The sequence below is a fragment of the Bubalus bubalis genome, chromosome 21 (genome assembly GCF_019923935.1).
Source record: "Bubalus bubalis isolate 160015118507 breed Murrah chromosome 21, NDDB_SH_1, whole genome shotgun sequence".
NCBI classification, from domain to species: domain Eukaryota; kingdom Metazoa; phylum Chordata; class Mammalia; order Artiodactyla; family Bovidae; genus Bubalus; species Bubalus bubalis.
In genome coordinates this window covers 54,715,839-54,736,223 of record NC_059177.1, presented here as the reverse complement: position 1 = coordinate 54,736,223, position 20,385 = coordinate 54,715,839, and the positions used below count along the sequence as shown (strand labels likewise).

At 47.1% G+C, this 20,385-nt stretch overlaps 1 protein-coding gene across 1 annotated transcript in view; it reads right to left on the bottom strand.

Annotated features, from left to right (window-relative positions):
• SLC6A11 (solute carrier family 6 member 11) overlaps positions 1 to 19,414 on the bottom strand; it is a 125,286-nt gene extending 105,872 nt beyond the window's left edge. The window contains exons 1-4 of the mRNA XM_025273049.3: positions 19,071 to 19,414; positions 16,051 to 16,185; positions 15,789 to 15,929; positions 12,365 to 12,455 (exon numbers count right to left, since the gene is read on the bottom strand). Of these exons, the coding sequence (XP_025128834.1) occupies positions 12,365 to 12,455; positions 15,789 to 15,929; positions 16,051 to 16,185; positions 19,071 to 19,314 (611 nt within the window). The 5' untranslated portion in view covers positions 19,315 to 19,414. The remainder of the gene's footprint in view (positions 1 to 12,364; positions 12,456 to 15,788; positions 15,930 to 16,050; positions 16,186 to 19,070) is intronic.
• Between the last annotated feature and the right edge of the window lie 971 nt (positions 19,415 to 20,385).

Below are 20,385 nucleotides of genomic sequence, written 5' to 3'. Positions count from 1 at the left end.
AACGGTGGCTTAGAGAAGCAATGTGCCCAGAAAGGCAGACGCTGAAGCCACAAGTGCTCAGCTTGAGAGCCAGAGCTCGGACCCACAGCCCTGCCTTGGGAAGATGGACCAGAAATGTGTCACTCAGGGTCGACAACAAGGCAATGAAGCTGGTCTGTAATGTGTGGAGTTCCCGCACCAATTTCTTCTGTGGCTGCAGAAATCCTCCCAGATCGTGTGGAAGTCCCCTCCAGTCCTGAACACATCCTACACTTCTCCATTCCCCAGGATCCATCCCACAGTTCTCTCTGCCAGGAATGTCCCTCTCAATTCTCACGTGCCTTCACAATTGTGCCTGTCCTGCAAGCACCAGCTCAAATAACACAAAACCTTACCAAGTGCTTCCTTGGTCTGTACCTGTACAGACCAAGAACCAAACCGAGAACCTCCTTAACCCTGAAGATGCAGTGAGCATCTATGTTGACCTCTGACCTAGAAATGCCTGGTGCACAAACTGTTTCTATATAAAATGCCAGACAATATGGGATTAGGCTTCACAAGGTACATGGTCTCTGTTCCAACTATTCAACTCTACCCTTGCTGTGTGAAAGCAGCCAGAGACAATTTGTAAACAAATGCTGAGGCTGTCTTCCAATAAAACTTTATTTACAAAAACAGGCAGCAGATGGGTTTGGTCCATGGTTTTCTGACCTCTGTCCTAGGCTAATGCTTCCCAAAGAACACTAATCCTGTATGGCACCCTGAGGTCATACAGGGACCTCACTGAGGAATGGCCCTCTTTAGAGAGTCCCGGTGCTCATTAGAATATTAAAGGCTCTGAGAAGTCCTGCAATAAAGGCATCTCTATAGCTCTGTCTGTCTGGGCTTCCCTGGTGGCTCAGATGGTAAGGAATTTGCTTGCAATGCAGGAGACAGGGTTCAATCCCTGGGTCAGGAAGATCCCCTGGAGAAGGGAATGGCTACCCAGTCCTGTATTCTTGCCTGGAGAATTCCATGGACAGAGGAACTTGGCAGGGTACAGGCAATGGGGTCAAAAAAAGTTGTATGTGACTGAGCAACTAACAATAGCTCTGTCTAACCCAATGTTTCCCAAACTTACTTAGAACTATTCTTCATTAAAGTGCAAATTAAGACCAAAATGAGATGCCACTTCATGCCCACAAGGGTGCACCCACGAGGATGGCTTAATCAAAAAGATAGACAATAATAAGTACCTTCAAGAACATATGTGAAATAGATGACCAGTCCAAGTTCGATGCATGAAACAGGGCACTCAAAGTCAGTGTACTGGGACAACCCAGAGGGATGGGATAGGGAAGGAGGTGGGAGGGGGGATTCAGGACGGGGGGACACATGTACACCGTGGTTCATTCATGTTGATGTACGGCAAAAACCACCACAATATTTTAAAGTAATTAGCCTCCAATTAAAATGAATAAATTAAAAAAAAATTACACCAAGGCAAGCAATCACACTGGGACCAGAGAAATCAAAATGTGTACTCGTCCCACCAAAAATGTACAGTCTTTTCTGTCAACATATCGAAATCATAATATCACTCATACATATTCAAGAATTTTTGTTGAACTTTGACTTCTAAAAATGTACTATTCTTCGAGTATAATTTTTTCTATCTCGTCACTTTCTTGTTAATTAGTATAAAAAATAATATTTGGAGTAACTCCTTAAGATAGACCCATAAAGAGTATATTCCTAGCCAATCTGAATAAATCAAGAGCATCTGCTAAAAAAGAAAAAAAAATGGAATACGGAGAAATGGAACTCATATATTTCTCGCAGGAATGTAAAATAGTTCAGCCACATTGGGAAAGTCTGCCAGTTTGTTAAAAAGGTAAACATAAAACTCAGCCTTTGCAAAACCCCTAGGTTCTTCAAACCCCATCTGAATGCAGAGTTCCAATAGCAAGGAGAGATGAGAGAGCCTTCCTCAGTGATCAATGCAAAGAAATAGAGGGAAACAACAGAATGGGAAAGACTAGAGATCTCCTCAAGAAAATTAGAGATACCAAGGGAATATTTCATGCAACGATGGGCACAATAAAGGACAGAAACGGTATGGACCTAACAGAAGCAGAAGATATTAAGAAGAGGTGGCAAGAATACACAGAAGAACTATACAAAAAAGATCTTCACGACCCAGATAATGACGATGGTGTGATCACTCACCTAGAGCCAGACATCCTGGAATGTGAAGGCAACTGGGCCTTAGGAAGCATCACTATGAACAAAGCTAGTGGAGGTGATGGAATTCCAGTTGAGCTATTTCAAATCCTAAAAGATGTTGCTGTTAAAGTGCTGCACTCAATATGCCAGCAAAATTAGAAAACTCAGCAGTGGCCACAGGACTGGAAAATATCAATTTCCATTCCAATCCCAAAGAAAGATAATGCCAAAGAATGTTCAAACTACCAAACAATTGCACTCATCTCACACTCCAGCAAAGTAATGCTCAAAATTCTCCAAGCCAAGCTTTAACAGTACCTGAACCATGAACTTCCAGATGTTCAAGTTGGATTTAGAAAAGGCAGAGGAACCAGAGATCAAATTGCCAACATCCACTGGATCATTTAAAAAGCAAGAGCTCCAGAAAAACATAAATTTCTGCTTTATCCATTACACCAAAGCCTTTGACTGTGAGGATCACAACATACTGTGGAAAATTCTTCAAGAGATAGAAATACCAGACCACCTTTCCTGCCTCTTGAGAAATCTGTATGCAGGTCAAGAAGCAACAGTTAGAACCAAACAAGGAACAACAGACTGGTACCAAATTGGGAAAGGAGTATGTCAAAGCTGTATATTGTCACCCTGCTTATTTAACTTACATACAGAGTACATCATGCAAAATGCCATGCTGGATGAAGCACAAGCTGGAATCAAGATTGCCAGGAGAAACAGCAATAACCTCAGATACGCAGATGAAACCACCCCTTATGGCAGAAAGTGAAGAGGAACTAAAGAGCCTCTTGATGAAAGTGAAAGAGGAGAGTGAAAAAGCTGGCTTAAAACTCAACATTCAAAAACCTAAGATCATGGCATCCAGTCCCACCACTTCATGGCAAATAGATGGGGAAACAATGAAAAGAGTGACAAACTTTATTTTCTTGGGCTCCAAAGTCACTGAAGATGGTGACTGCAGCCATGAAATTAAAAGATACTTGCTTCTTGGAAGAAAACTATGCCCAACCTAGACAGCATATTAAAAAGCAGAGATAGTGCTTTGCTGACAAAGGTCCATCTAGTCAAAGCTATGGTTTTTCCAGCAGTGATGAATGACTGTGAGAGTTGCACTATAAAGAGAGCTGAGTGCCAAAGAATTGATGCTTTTGAACTGTGGTGTTGGAGAAGACTCTTGAGAGTCCCTTGGACCGCAAGGAGATCAAAACAGTCAGTCCTAAAGGAAATCAGTCCTGAATATTCATTGAAAGGACTGATGCTGAAGCTGAAGCTCCAATACTTTGGCCACCTGTTGCGAAGAACTGACTCATTGGAAAAGACCCTGATGCTGGGAAAGACTGAAGGCAGGAGGAGAAGGGGATGACAGAGGATGAGATGGTCAGATGGCATCACCGACTCTAAGGACATTAGTTTGAGCAACCTCTGGGAGTTAGTGATAGACAGGGGAGCCTGGCGTGCTGCAGTCCATGGGGTTGCAAAGAGCCAGACATGACTGAATGACTGAAGTAAACTAGGTTATTCAAAAATAGCCCCAAACTGAAAACTACCCAAATGTCCATCAACTCACAGTCAGACAAACGAAATTAAATTAAGTAATTAAATGGAATATTAGCCACAAAAAAGAATAAAGCGGTGACACATGCTGGAACATGAATGAAGCCTGGAAACATTGTGCTAAGTAAGTGAAAGAGGGCATTGAGCAAGGACCTCACATTGTATGACTCCACTGAGTATGTGATATCCAGACTACATGAATCCAAGAAACATACAGCAGGTGAGTAGTTGCCTGGCAGTGGGACTGAGATGAACTATAAATGGGCATGAGAGATCTTGTTAGGATGATGAACATAGTCCAAAACAATCTTGTGGTGACAACTTCATGTTTGGCAAATTTACTCAAATTATACACCTAAAAGGGGTACAGTTTATGGTATGTAAATATACCACCAAGTCATTTAAAGGCTATTAAGAAGGAAGTGCCCCACCATGCTTCTGCCTTTCCAAAGCAATACGTCTAGAGTGTGCAGAACACGCTCTGGCAGAGATAACGGTGTGCAGGTTATCCTGTGTCACACCCACTGCCCAGAGCAGACTCAGGCTCCAGGAAGGTGTGGACCTTGCCACGGACCACAGGCAGTGAGTGGCAGAGACTGGCCTTGCACCCCCATCTCCTGACCCCAAGCTCAACACCTGTTCTAGTCCCGCATGGCTGGAGGGTAAGATCAGCAACACAGGAGGCAATAAGAAGAGGCATCTATACGCAGGGATCCCATGCAACGGAAAGGGCCTCGCTGCCCCGAGGCTGGGGTCCCAGCACCCTGGGGTTCCTGCCCTTCTCCCCCTTGGCAGGACTCAGCATAGCTCCAAAGTGCTGCCCAAGCCTTCCACACCTCCCAAGTATAGCAGCTCTGTATTACAAGTAGCCAAAGGCTCAGAGAGGGTCTGACACCACATTCTGTGTTAAGGCTGGCAGAGAGTCACTGTCTGCTCTAGAGGGGGCGGTGGGCAGGAAACACACATGACATGGGAAAAGTCCTGGATGAGAGATCCGGCGTGGGAGTGTGTGTGTGTGGGGGGGTCTTCCCCCCGGTCCTCCCCCCACACCCGCTGGTCCAGGGTATCCCACCAGGAGGCCTCCATTCTTTAAATGTCACCTGAACCACCTGAGCTGTGGGGTGGAAGCGGGGACAGGCTGAGGATGAGTAAGATGCAGGGGTGAGAGGAGCTACGACTGTTGATGGACTACTGGCCCCCGCCCCACCTTCGTCTCTGTATTGCTGACTGCGCCTGCACCTGGAAGGGTGGCGGGCACACCTGTTTCTCCAGGGAGGAAGCTCAAGTTCAGAATTGCATGCCAGGGTCCCCATGAGTGAGTAGGAGAGTCAGGTTCCAGCTCTGGGGCTTCTTCCTAATCTTCCAGGTCTTCCAGGGAAAGCATGGAGCTGAGAGAGAGAGAGACTGTGTGTGTGTGTGTGTGTGTGTAAAATCTGGAGAGTTTCAAACAGTTTCTCTTGGCTTTATCAGAATACGGAATTGAGATAATGCACTAAAATTTGGGAGCAGGCCCTTCTGTGTGACTCTCTGCCTGAGCCTGAATTAAAGCCATTCATGAACCCCTTGTGCCACCAGCTGCGGGGCCACAATACACACTGAGGGGGGGCCAGCCTCAATCTCCATCTGTCATCACAGCAGTTCAGAGCCTGCTCGCCTCACACACAACATCTGGCTCAGCTGGAAACCAGTGTTCTGCTAAAAGCAAGGTTCAAGTCATTTCCTAAAGGTGCCTTTTGAAATCCAAGAAGACATAAGCCAACTGGTTTTCTGTGTTTTGGTTGTGCTGGGCGCTGGAGACTTAGGTCCTTCCTCGTTCATCCCTCCCTCCCTCCATCAATTACATAGAGCTGTGGGGCTGGAGAAGTCTCTTGAGAGTCCCGTGGAATGCAAGGAGATTAAACCAGCCAATCCTAAAGGAAATCAACCCTGAAGATTCATTGGAAGGACTGATGCTCATGCTGAAGCTCCAATACTTTGGCCACCTGATGTGAAGAGCCAACTCGTTGGAAAAGACCCTGATGCTGGGAAAGATTGAAGGCAGGAGAAGCCGGCAACAGAGGATGCGATGGTTGGATGGCATCACTGAATCAATGGACATGAGTCTGAGCAAATTCCAGGAGATAATATAGGACAGGGAGGCCTGGCGTGCTGCAGTCCATGGGGTCGCCAAGGCTCAAACACGACTTAGTGACTGAACAACTACAATCTGCCGCAAAACTCTCCCTTTGAGAACCTAGTGCCTCAGGACTGCAGAGCGGAGGGACAGGCCAGTGGGATTCTGCCCCGAGATAAAACAGGCAGCTGATGGCATTTCAGTCACGGGCAAGAGGAACATGCAAGGAAGGGTGGAGGCACACAGCAGGGATCAGAGAGGCCGGCTCTCAGCCCAGCTCCAGCTCTTGCTCGCCAAGAAAGGCACTCTGGATGCGCCCCTTAACCTCTTCCTGCCTCAGAATCCCCTGAGATGAGAATCTGTCCAGTGATGCCAAACCATCTCTCCCATGGGCGGGTGGAGTAAATGAAGCGATGGGCCTGGAGGGCCATGCTTGGGGCCAGGGTACACAGCAAGTGCTTAGTAACTAACCGTGACCTCCTTTCTCTTCCTGCATGCATCAGGATGTAAAAGGAACCTCAGACACAACTCTTGCAGTTCAGTAAATCCCTGCTTCCCATGACTCAGTGTGAGACACCCACTATTTGTGAAAACAAATCTCCTCATAGCAGATTTTATATACAAGTATCTTTACTCTAATGTTCAAGAATGAGTAATATTTTATAGATCACAGCTCTTCCACAGTTACTAAGCCCAACTGTTCCTCCTCCTCCTCCCCATCCTCCTCTCATTTTCCAGACAAAGAAAATGAGCTGCAAACAGATTCAAGCAGTGAGCCCAAAGCTGATAAGTGGAAGCAACAGTATTTAAATTCTTGCTGTCTGGCTTTAAAGCCTAGGTCTCTGTCTGCATCCGCGCATCTTATCACTACACTTCTCTGGAACATTTCAGCACCTGGATATACAAGCAGTGCCTCCACCCTGAGCTTCCGCTCTCAGCATCGTGTTCAGACCTCCTCATCTATTTATTGGTCCTTCTAGGCCCCGGGGGCTCTGGGCAAGCAGGGACCCCTGGTGTTGACAAGCCAGGGCAGACAATTGCCAGCAGCAACGAGAGTGAAGAAGCACTGCTCTCTGCTCTGTGGGGGGAGGCATGGTTCATGCTTCGGGGATGGTTATCCAGGGAGGGTCTGGTGGATACCAGCAAGTCTGAACAACAGACTTAGGCAAGTAACTCTTCCCTGCTTTAGCATCATGGAAAATAAAATCGCATTGTATGCAGTTTTTTCCTTCTTCTACTCAGACATACTTCCTACATTTTTCTACAAGAAAGCACAGGTGACTTTGGCAATAAGGAAATCAAGTGTTCACCAGAGAACCCACTTCTATAAAGGGGAGCTGATCTAAGAGATGAATGACGTTTCTGAACCTGGCAATGTACACTCTTCAATACACAGGGCAAAAGTGAACTAAGACGACACTGACCTCCACAGGGTTAAGAAACTCATTCACTCATTCATTCAGTCTTCCACCCATGCATGTTAATAAATATTTATTGAGCACTTAGAATGTGCTGGCAGGACAACAGGGAACAAAACAGGACAGTCCTTGCTGGCATGGGGCTTTCAGTCTAGCAGAGACAGAAAGAGAATAAACTAGTAAATAAAGGCACAAGGATTTCAAATAAGTCCTATGTAGACAACAAAACAGATAGATGGGGTAGAGAAGGACTAGGGTACTGACTCAGCTGGATGGGCTGGGAGAGTTTACTGAATGACATTTGAATTAAGACTTGATGATAAGAAAGAGCCAGATACACGAGGAACTGGTGAGGAATCTTCTAAGCAAAGGGACTCTTCTCTACAAAAGCCCGAGACTGAGCCTAGAACAGGCCCAGGACATACCAAGGGCACCAGTCCAGAGAAGGGGAGTGGGCAGAAGGGGAGATGAGGCTGTGAGGGAGGCAGGGGCAACCCCAGAACCACAGAAAGAATTAAGAGTGTCACTTCAGCAACTCTGAGCCCAAATTCTGTATCCAAATAAAAACCAAGTGGCCACGTGATTTAAAAATACACAAATTTTTAAAACCTCCTCCAGTAAGAAAAACCAAAAAGACAAGACTGCATCCTTCTGAATAAAGATAGAGAAGAAATTACCCTTAGAGCTTAATGCAGGCTCAGCACACAATATGCTCACAACAAATGTGAGCTGAACGGATGCCATGCAAAAGCACTTTCAATTGTACGCATGGCGAACATGCACTCACTTGCAAAACCGTGGACAAGAGAGATGAGAGTGCCTAGAAAAGGAAGTGAAAAAGAACACAGTCCATCTGATGCCACAATGCTGGCCACACTCTTATAGCACTCAATCCCCACAGGGCACACGGGCTTAAAATGCAGACTTGCAAACACATTGAGATAAATGCACAGGTGCCAGACGCATAATGAGTTACTAAGGGAAACCAGGGTGGCTTGGTTTTGAAATCTGACATCAGGAAGACAAGCCGCCCCTGCCCCAGAGGCCCCCTGCCCGACCCAGAACCCGGGACTGACCCAGAGCCTGAGCTGTTCTCAGTGGCTAAGACAGTCATTTTAATTATTCCCTGAAAGGGGAAATGAACCTTCAAGATGTCAGAAGCCCAAGGTCAGGGTAAAGGCAGGGCCAGCCATGGGCAGGGAAGTAGCAGCTTATAACTGATTTTATGAGATCCACAGGCTTGTCTCTCCTCCGTTTCTAGAGGGCTAGGACCGCATCTTCTACTTCCACCACTCCCAGCTATGCCAGTTTCCTTCTCACATGCACCAGGAGCTCAGGTGTTTGCTGAATGAATGAACAAGCACCCAGCCGAGGTAGTCTATTCTGACCAAGCCGTGTGGCCCTGAATGAGATCCCTGGGGTTAGAAGCAGCAGGGACAGGACACTAAGAGCACAGTGTAGACAGGAATCAGACACACGAGGAAACAGCAAGAGAACCAGGAAAGACACACTTTCGAGGACACCTGATCCAATACTTGAAGCGTTGTCACACAGGGAAAGAATCAGGCATATTTCCTCTAAAGCCCCAGAAGCCAATCTTTGGCTGAATTCAAGGAAGAACTTCCTCCTAGCATGGCATTTGCCAGGCTGTGTTTAGTGGAATGCTAGCATTCTGGGGTTGGGGAGGGCAGGGGGATGAGGGGAAAGATTCCAAACGACTGCATGGGAAAATACGTTTGGGAATTTGAGCTAATCAAAGGTAATGGATAGTCTTATTGGAGGGCACAGCTTTCAGCCCTTCTCAAGTTTATGTGGCCCCAAACAGTTTTTCACAGGATGCTACAAACATCTCACAGAGTGTCTATGTTCCAAGTTCACCTCTGGGGAAAAGATGAATTAGAGCTGTCTGATACAAACATCTTATGAAGGAAGGAAAGAGTGTCACACCAGAATTGGATGTAGAATTCAATACCGTGTGAAAAGTGAAAGTTTAGTCTCTCAGAAGTGTCCAACTCTTTGCGACCCCATGGACTGCAGCCCACCAGGCTCCTCCATCCACAGGATTTTCCAGGCAAGAGTACTGGAGCGGGTTGCCATTTCCTTCTTCAGAGGATCTTCCCGACCCAGGGATCGAACCCGGGTCTCCCTCATTGTAGGCAGATGCTTTACCGTCTGAGCCACCGGAGAAATGCACAACATAGATGATACAAATACAATCAGAGTAGAAAACTGGAACCATGGGCTCATTCTGCCATTGACTTTCATCTTGAATGACTGAGTAGCAGGCAAAAAGGCCCAGTTACATGTGAGGACACAGACTAACTGTCCCCTCCCACTACTTGGTGTCCAAATGAGTGGGTAACATAGATATTATGGGCTTCCCAGGTGGCTCAGTGCTAAAGAACTTGCCTGCCAATGCAGGAGATGCAAGAGACCAAGGTTTAATCCCTAGGTCAGGAAGATTCCCTGGAGGAGGGCACAGCAACCCACTCCAGTATTTTTGCCAGGAGAATCCCATGAACAGAGAGCCTGGTGGGCTACAGTCCATAGTGTTGCAAAGAACTGGACATGACTGAACCGATCAAGTATGCATGCACACATGGATATTACAAAGGGATCCTCGAAGCAGTCAGTGCTGTTCTGAGGAGCTTAGGGATAAGATGAGTACTTGCCAGAGCCCACTTTGACTCTCCTCATGTACTATTTTCTAGAAAATACTGTCTGCTCGCCTTCCTCCCATGTACCTTTACATTTGGTAAATATTCACTGAGGGTCTTCCATATACCAGCAGTGGGGAGCAAAACCAGAAAAGGTGCTGCTTCATGACAGCCTCCTGGGGAATTCAGACAAACATGCTGCACAAATAAGAACTTAATCCAGGTTTCCCATACACATTACAAAGGAAACGCATGGTACACAACAATGTAAGTTACACAGAGACCTCGTCCAGTGTAGGACTTCGAGTTCTGTTCTCTGAGGGACCACAGAGACCATCTTTTGCCATCCTCAAATGTGCAGGTCCAAAACATGCCTATAGGAAACCACAGTCCACTGGGGCTGGAACAGGCCAGGTGGTGCCCCTCCCACCCCCCCACACACACAGCAGCCTTCACTCTGGCACAGTGTCACATGGATGATCATTTGACTGACTCAGTAGGTCATAGTCAAATAGAGCATCACCGACTCAATGGGTATGAGTCTGAGCAATCTCCGGGAGATAGTGAAGGGGGGAAGCCGGGCATGCTACGATCCATGGGGTCTCGAAGAATCAGACATGACTGAGCAACTGAACAACAGCAGGTCTGGACAGAGCTGGAGAGTTTGCATTTCCAACCACGCGGTGCTTCTTTGCCAACCACATTAGGGAGCACTACTTCATCAGGCATTTTAAACGACCTAAATAAACTGAGGGCTATACCATGTTCATGAACAGAGAGGCTCAATCACCACGGTGTCAGTTTTCTCAGATTAACCTATAAATCCATTATCCTCCCAGCCAAAGACCCCACCGAGTTGTTCTGTTCTTTATCGCTATTGTTTTTTTTTTTTAACTTGACAAGCTTATTCTAAAGTTCATCTGGAAGACTAAAGTAATTTTGGAAAACAGCAAAGCGAGGGACCTGTCTTGTGGGTTCAAGGCTTAAAATTAAACTTTAGGTATAGCACTGATACACAGTCAGCAAAACAGATGAAGAGATCACAGTGCCCTCAAACAGATCTATGCTTTTAGAAACTTTATATGGAAGATGGCATTACAAATCAGTAAGGAAAGGATGAATGATTCAGCAGATACTGCTGGAGAAATTGGTTATTTATTTATATAAAAATTTATATAAAAATAAAACTGGATTCCTACTTCGTATCTTATACAAAATAATATTCCAGGTAGATTATATTCCTGAATGTGAAAAAAAAAGACTTTAAAACTCTTGGAAGAAAACCCAGAAATATATATATATATATATATATATATTTTGTTTGTTTGTTTTGCAACTTTGAGGTAGGGAACTATATCTTAAGTAAGACACTCACTGTGTAAACCAAAAAGAAAAATACTGGCAGCTTTGAATTCAATATAGTTGAAACTTCTGTATACTATACATAAATAGTGAAGAAAAGCCACACACTAAGAATGGTATCTGGCTAAATTTTTTTAAAAAGTCACTCATAAAACCACTGCTCCTCTACACTATTATTCATCAGCACTAGGGTAGGGGAGGTTCTTCAATGAAGTCAGACCTTTTCAAACTGAAAAGCCTCAGTGAGCCTTTATCCAGTCTTCAACCCATAGAGGAAACTTTTCTTCCATTCCTGGGGCACTGCACAATTCTGCACATTCACAGTGTAAATGATGCCCTCTAGGGTCGTGCAGTAAACAACTTATACAACCGTATATGGCAGCCCTGCAACTCCAAGGGCTATAGATCCCTTTGGAACACTGATGACAAATGCCCGTCTCTGGGAAAATGCCCACCCACACAACTACTGCCTATAAAGTCAGTGGATTCAGGCACTGTCCCCAAAACCATCAATAGCCTCTGTTGGTCAAACACTTCCAGGTATGAGGGCTCACGACCTGTGAAAGTACTTGCAGACACCACTGTGGGACTGCACTCTTCCTTAAGTACTTGTTTCTTTACAACCTCTCCCTGTTCAAGTTGATCTACGTCCTTTCCGCGTGACCTTGCAGCTACTGAATGAAAGCCTACCTGTCCCCCCAGGAGACTTCTGCTTTCCAGGCTAAATATACTCTTGACTTGGTTTACTGCGAACAGTCCAAACCTTCTCTTTTGCTAAAAATGAATTTTTAAACTGCCCATCATTTTACCAAGCACTTCTTGCCATAGTAAATAACCAGGCATGCTGACACGTCAACAAAGAATGAGAAAGCATTTTTCTCAGCTGTGCCCCTTTGGAAAACCTCTCAAGATCTCCATTCTGGCTTCTAAAGAAATGCCCACAGAAGCCAGGAAGTTCGAGGCTGGAGGCTGGAGGCAGGGTCAGGCTTTTTTCAGGGGTGGGGTGGCAGCAACCAGGGCAGAGACCCAAAGGCCGAAGGAGACAAAGTGTTTCCACTTACTCCCAAAACTCCATGACAGGAGAGGTGGCGTTCTGCAGGGACACGTGGCTATGGTTGGTCGTGTTCAATTTCTGGAACTCGACGCAGTTCTCTGCAGCGGGAAACAGGACAAGAAACACAAGAAAATTACCCTCTGCGAGGGCTGGTGCTTAGACAACATTCAGAGCGGATGGTGCAACCAGGTGGTTTTTACCCAGCTGCTCCAGGTAAACATGCCTCAGAGAGCGCTGTGGGGAAAATCAATCATGTGCAAACAGTTTAACAGGGAGGCTTGGCTTGATTCCAACCAGAAAAGAAGTTTTGGGGGTAGGGCACCTCCTCCCTCTATTTCCCATTAGTATGCCCTGTCCAATTCTTTCCTCCTGAATCTTTCACCTTTTCCACTGCCCTGCCTAAGGCTTGTTCATGGCATCTACCTGTTCCACCCTGGCAGGAACGTGAGGGTTAAAAACGGGCATCAGCCATGGTGTCCCTGGGCCAGTAACGCAGGTGAGACTCAGGCTAAAGTCACAGCTGCTTCAGAAAGACCTGACAATTGGATGAAACAATATTCGAATGTGAAAGAATCCCTGGTTCCTTCATCATTCCCTCACTCATTCAATCTAAGAAAGGATTTATTGAATATCTCTTCTCATTTCATGAGACTTGATGACCAAGGGGGATTTGAATCTCAAGGTAAAAACATGAGTGTCTGTCCTTTGAGCCCAGATCAGCCTATTATCCTCTCCTCCAGAAAAGCCTTCTTTGATGTCCCTCTCTTGAATTCTAAGGCAGTTAGAACTTAAAGGTCCTCCAAGAAACCTCCTTCTCCAACTCCCTTTATTTTGAAGAGGACGAATCAAGGGTCAGAAGCAGTCAAGGGACCCCTGCCCATACCTTCTCCCTGCTCACAAGTCACCAGCCAGTTAAGGGAAGAAAACAGTCCAGCCAAGGCTCCACTCCTTTGCCATGGTTATTGCCTGGTTCTATCTGCCACCATGGAATCCAGGTCTCTTTACTGCACCTCCCTGTTCATAGAGCCACCTTAGTCACCATGCTGTGAGCTCCCCGAGGACAGCGTCGTGTGCACCCACTCACTTCAAAGCCCCCGCACCCAGCACGGTGACCAGCCTGAAGCCTGCATTTAGCTTCATGCTGGCCCTTCACTCTGCTCATGTATGCACAAACCCTCCAACTACGTCTATAATCGCTGGAGCATGAAGCCCTCCTGTACATGACACTTTACACATTACAAGTGTTGACATGCCTTCAGAGAAAGGGGAGTGCAAACCAGTGGAAGAAAGCTTTGCAGCCCACTGGGGGAAAAGCCCCCCAAGTGTCTGCTCCCTTCCCACTTCTCTGGACAAGTGCTAACCATACCAGGAAAGGAGATGGTCTGGGGGGTCCACAGTCAGTCCTAAGAGAAGTCTGGGAACCTAAAGTTATAAGCAAAATACCTGAATGTGCCCTTGTGCCTTTTTCTAGAGCAAGGAGCCCTTGGCTTTAATCAGATTCTCTAATACAGTATCTCTCAACTTTTTTTGTAGAGTAAAAAAATTTCTCGGACAACCAAAGTTGACAAGGCATTTTTATTAAAATAATATTTAATCCTTTACAAATAAGCAATGAGTTATAAAGCCTTTGTGATTCAAGTATTCAGACAACTATAAAGCCAGATTTTACAAGTTAAACACCAACTATCCTACTGAACCAACACAATTCAAATTGATAGCATAAAACAGGTATGCACGATAATGCCATCTTGTGAGATTAAATTGACTTCCCAACCGAAAAATGGACCTGACAGGTAGGAGGCAAGGTCTATGGAGCTAAACTTGCTTATTTTTCCATGTGCTATTTGAGATTCAGTTTTATCTCCATTTTTCTCTGGTCATGTGTTTGCAGAACCTTTGTTCCTACAGTTCTTTGCATTTTTGTCTGGACTTAGTATCAATGACCATTTATGAATTAAATCTCTTTTTCCCTTGGCCACCATCATCCATCCTATTCACCAAGAATGCATCTTAAATAGTCAAGGTGGACAAAGTCAGGCATTGAGATCCCCAACCATCCTCATTTACAAGGTGAATGTACAGATGATTAGAACATGCACCTATTTTTAGAGTACCCTCAAAATAAATTTGCACAATTAATTTATCATGGACAACTTGCAGGCCTCCAAGAATATGTCCTTGAATTTTAGTTTGATAAACATCTTGATTATGCTCCTGGGCAAAGAAAGGTTAAGAACCAGGGAGAGAAAATGAGACTCTCCACAACCTCCCCCCCCAAAATGTGCTGGGTTGGGAAACAAGGTAAAGTTTTGCAGGGATAAAAACTAGTTCACAGCATTTTCTTGGTCTAATGACTGCTGTTCCTTCTGCCAGTGACCAATATCCTGACCTGTCTACTGTATCTCAGCTTTCAGGATGACTGGCCACTTATAGGGACAACCTAACCAAAGGTTACAACACAGATGGTGAATAGATTAGAGCAGGTATGTTGACTGCAGTCAAAAGGCAGTGACTGTCTACAGCAGTACTGAGCAGAGCTCGAAGGCCAAAACTAGACTCAAAAGGAAAGAGTTGTACAGTCGATTAGTGATGTCTGTACAGAGCAGTCTCCATACATAGGGGTTTAGAAGTATTTGTCTTCCCTAGATTGTAAGACTCAGTCCTGACAGGTTGACAAATTGATAAGTAAACAGTATATTAGAATCCAAAGTAATCTCAAAAGTTACCCATTGAAGGAAGGAGGCGGGTGGTGAATTCAAGTGTCTACCTGGGGTGGACAGGTAGAATGAATGAGCCGTATGAGCTGGGTAGGGACTGTGGCCAGCTTGAGGACAGATGCTTCACCCACAGACAACAGCCGTTTCTCAGCTGCAGCCACTGCTGCCAAGTATGATTGTGGGAATGTGGCTCTGCTGTTGCCAGATCTTTTTAGCTTTTCAAGAGAAGCTGGGAATCTGGATTTTCATCCCCAGCCTTCTGATTTTTCAACTTTTGAAAATACAAATACAACAAATACATTTTTAAAATGGGCTGGTCACTGATTTAAAGCCTAATTGGCTGATAGCCCTCCTGTCTGCAACCCCTGATCTAGTCTAACCCCTTCATTTTACAGAGGAAAATCTGACACTCAGAGACAGGGCTGGAATCACAGCCTGAACCCCTGGATCTCAGTTTAGCACTTTATAATTGCATCCTTACTGTGTGCCCAAAGGACGCAGCCTCTATATTTGGCAAAGCAAGGTAAGAAAGCCACAGTTCTTCTCCTTGTGCCAGTCCCTGGGCTAGTGCTCAGCTCATGCGAGTATGCAGACCAGGTACAGAAATGACCCCCAGCTTCAGTGGAATCTGAACTCACAGCAAGACACGTGACACACCACCAATCCCAGCTCGCCCAGTAAGACCAGCAGAGACAGCCTCCAGGGAGGCCATACCTGTGTTCCACTCATGCCCACAGGTGGCCCAGGGGAGCTCGGTGGCAAAGCAGTTGCTCAGGTAGAAAATGGCCCATGCCAGGATGATAATGTAGTACACGTTTAGATGGGCCTCAATCACCTGCGTTGCATAACCAATGCCTGAAAGAACAAAGAAAAGGCAGTGATCTGAGTCCCTCTCCAACTTGTTAAAAAAAAGCTGCCCTTCACAGCCTGACAATACCCAGGCATTCTTTCATTTTCTGATTAACTCAGCACGTACCTTCAAATAAAGGGCACACTTTCCTCCAACATGTAATGCCACCTTCACTCGTAAACTGTCCCAGAGCTGTTTCCAGGAAAAAAACAGGAATCCCACAGCATATAAAAAACACCACATAGGGAATCAGGAATGCCCCTGCAAAGATGCAAAGGAAAGGAATGAAGTTAAAGTTGCCTCCGCCACTTCAGCCCTTGAATAACCTGTTAGAGGCAAGACAGCATATGCTCTGAGCTTGAGTTCAAGTTCCTGCTATGAGGACCAGAGTCAGACAATGGGAGCCTGGGTTCGGACTCTCTGCCACCTATTCCCTTGAGTAAGTCCATGTCACATCTTCCAGCCTCAACTTCTTCACCTGTAAAATAAGGCTTTAATATGTAAGAACTGCACCACTTATCTCACAGAATGGTTGTACAGTTAAAATGATAAAGTTTAAGAAACTGTGTAATATGCTTGACTCTTTCATTTACGCATTCGACCCTCCAGCACAAGTCAAATCTATTCCCTCCCTGAATGCTGCATCCTCCTTTTATATTACAAAGTAACCTCAACTGGCCAGGGGAGGGGGCCTCTTCTTTTTACTTTGGAAGTAACCTGCAAAAAATCTTCATAAAGATAGGCATTCTCAAGGAGATATACAATGAGCATAACGGGTCCCTGTACGTGAGCCCCAGGTATGGAGCTGAGATACGAGGAGTTCATAGCAAGAATACAGCCAGAGAGCTGGCTTTGAATCAGCCTGGAGAAAAGACCACCATAAGCTTTAGTGCTCCTGTTTTGAAACACAATGCCCACCGCCTGGGCCTTTCTGTGAAACAAATTAAATAACTGAGGTGAACATGTGCCATTACAAGCAGAAAGGGATTTTCCCAAATCCCTCATTCTCTCTCTCCTGTCTAATAACAAAGCATGAAAACACAAGCTATTCCCCACCATCTGATCTTGCGAATGAAGGCTTTCACTGAAATTGCTTTTTGCTAAATGAAGTCCCTTTAACCCAGGATTAACAGCAATGATTTTGATCAATCCTGGTAATAGGACAATATTTGCCAGGTTGTGAAAGGGTCTTAGCTTTTCTATTTTTACAAAGTTTCACATTGGGAAAGAAATACTAAAGTATTGTTGCAACTTAAGAGTAGAGCTGTGTAGATTTTTTTTAAAAGAAAGTTAAACAGTTGATAAGCAGATACCCCAACTATATTAGAAAGCAAAAAGTGCCTGAAAGAAGATAAAAGGGTCTGTTTGCTGAATCTAAGTGATTAAGACAAGCCACAGAAGTTTCCCAAACATGCTGTAATTTAAAATAAAATGACACTTTCTGAAAGCCTTGTGGCCTCTCTACTCACAAAGGTAGTAATCCTTAAGATAATTAAACCAGGATAGCTGTATACCCAGCGGAGATTCTTGTTGAGTTAGAGTAAAAAAAAAAAAAAAAAAAAAAAGACTCATTTTTAAACTGCACTCACTACAACCTTTTTTAAAAAAAATCTGAGAGTTTGTAATTAATGCAGCTTATACAATGTTCTGATTTTAAGAATGCGTTTCTGGTTTTGGTATAACAATTTCCTGCTTAAAAAAAACAAAAGGGAGAGGTTTAAACAACTCTTGCCTGGGACGATCCTAAAGGGTTTCCACAGGCGTCTAAGCAGACACAGCAGCTTACACAGGCTGAATGTGCAAAGAGGAGAGGCAGGTTCCCAGCTGAGGGCTCAGGGCATGTTTAGGGTCTCTGAGGCCACTCCCTCTCTCCCGGTGCCAAGCCACCGACACCGGCGGCCACTTCATTACCAGTGCAGAGCAGGCTTGGAGCAGCCTGTGCCTTCAGGATGAATGTCTCCAAAGAAAAGGGCCCTGGCCAGGCAGTCCCCTTCTCTCTCTCCCTGCAGCTGCCCGCACAGGAAGTCCTGCCCCGTAAAGCCCGACAGTGTGGTCCCTGCCAAACCTCTGAGCCACCTTTGCTGGGCTCTGGGGATCCGCTGAAGGGACCCAGCAAAGAGAAGGAGGAAAACACAGACACGGGCTTTTCTCTGCAGAAACTGTGCCCCTCGAGGTTTCACAGGGTCCCTTGCCATGGCCCTGCCAGCTGTCCTGTTGATATGACAGGTGGGGGCTCCTCAGGTCTGGAGCCCCCCTCCCCCCCGCCACGCCCTTCTTGGAGCTGGGAGATCTGAGGACTTAACTGCTCCGTCTCCACCACGCAGCCTCGGACATAATGTCACTAGAAACGACTCTCTGGTCACCTTCGTTTCCCTGACCCCAGCAAGCTCTAAGCACCTTCTAAACAGCAAGTCAATACTGTTGCTAACTGTTCTGAGACCAAAGAAGCTGTTCGGTGCCCATCTTCCCACCAGACAGTCCTAGAAAGGGCCCTAGGGGCAAATGAAAGGAAGGGAAACCAAACGGCAACGGTCCTCACCTAAAAAAGTGCTCCCAGTTGTGCGTCCAATCTCACTTTTTAAACCAGGCCTTTGGTGTCGGAACCCCACCTTTACCCCTTGGGGAGTGGGCAACTTCTCTGTCCCTCAGTTTCCTGCCCTGAAAAACGGGGTATATACCCCTACCTACAAAGACGACTGTGAAACGAGATGAGGTAAGTTGAGTCCAGAGGCTGGCATTTCGGGAAGCCCTCAGAACCCCGAAGCTGCTCGGATGACCAAAGTCCCCTTTCCTTCACGCGCGTTTGCAGTCAGGAAAGCTGAGGCTCCAAGGGACTGCCTCCTGCCCCCGAACTCCCGCCAAGGGCTCCCGGCCTCGGTCTACACCTCATGCACCCGGGGACAGAACACACACCCGGCGGACGAGTGCCCGCGTGCTAGCAGGTGGCGCGCTCAGGTGCGAAGCGGGGGTCGCGGGCATGCGCACCGCGCTCGCGCCAGGTGGCCCCGGGCCGGGCGGCCGGCCGGCGTCCCCGCGAGACTGGGGTCCCGCCACACGCAGGCGCGGGAGGGGGCCCGGCTCCCCTCCCCCACAGGGCCGGCTTCTCCCACCCCGTCCTCCTCAGGGCCGCGCGCGCGCCGCCTCACCTCCGCCGTTCTTGTAGCACAGGTAAGGGAAGCGCCACACGTTGCCCAGCCCGATGATCTCCCCCGCCACGCTCAGCACGAACTCCACCTTGTTATTCCAGTGGCCGCGCTCGTGGACCGCCTTGTCGCGCTTGTCGCGCGCGGACACCGCGCCCCCGCCGCCGCCGCCACTCAGCACCTCAGACTCCCGCGCCTCCTCGGCAGCCTTCCCGTTGCCCAGAGGCAGCGCCTTCTCCGCCGTCATGGCCGCGCTGGCTGCCTCCTCGTGCGCCGGGCCCGGCTCTGCGCCGCCGCCCCGGGCGGGCTTGCTTTTCAGGAGGCGCGAGCGGGCGGGAGGGGGAGGCAGGGGGTGGAGCTGAGGGGCCGGGCCGGGCCGGGCCAGCGCGGGGACGGGGACGGGGACGCGGCGGCCGGGCCCCGCCGGGCGCCCGCGTCGCCTCAGCCCTGCTAGGCCGGGCCCGGGAGCCCGCGAGCACCTTGCGCGCGCCGAGCACCTTGCGCGCGCCGAGCACCTTGCGCGCGCCGAGCACCTTGCGCGCGCCGAGCACCTTGCGCGCGCCGAGCACCTTGCGCGCGCTCCCTCCCTCCCTGGGTCCTACCAACTGGCCTCTTTAGAAGAGTGGAAGCGTGCATTCAGGCCTAGGCTGGGCTCTAGACACCAAGCCCTGAAGTTTCACCACTCTGTGATCTCCGAATTTCTGGGTCTCAGTTTCTCACCTCTAATAAGAGAAGCGGCTGTAGAACAGGCTTCTGTAGTCTGAGCGCCTGTGCGTCGTGTTAAACTGCAGACCCAGATGTAGTGGGTGGGGCAGGACTGGAGCTTTTGCGTTTGTTGGAACGTGTGCGCCCAGGTGGTGCTAGTAATGTTGGCAGGGACCACAATGTGGAAGAAGAGAGAAAATGAACTTCTGGGAAAGAAAATGAACTTTCTTCCCAGCGCTCAGACTGTGAGCTCCCCTAGGCTAGTGACGCCTCCAGATCTTGTCCATCCTGGTGCCCACCGTTCTAAACACAGTGACTCAGGACAGTGTGGCAGTTAGATTTGCCTGTGGAAATGGGCAAATCTAATTTGAACCGCCATCTATCTTAGTCTTTTTAGTCGTGTGAAGAAGTCATCTGACATTTCTGTGCCTCAGTTTCCTGGTTTGCAAATAGGAATACCAATATTGCAAATAGTGCTTTTGTTACAAATGTGTGTGTGGACTTAATACGAAAATGCTTACAAGTATTGGAAGTGCTTTATGAACATTATCCTACGCTATGTAGTCACATATGGTTATGTATCATCTTGTTTAATATCTGTCTTTCCACTCAA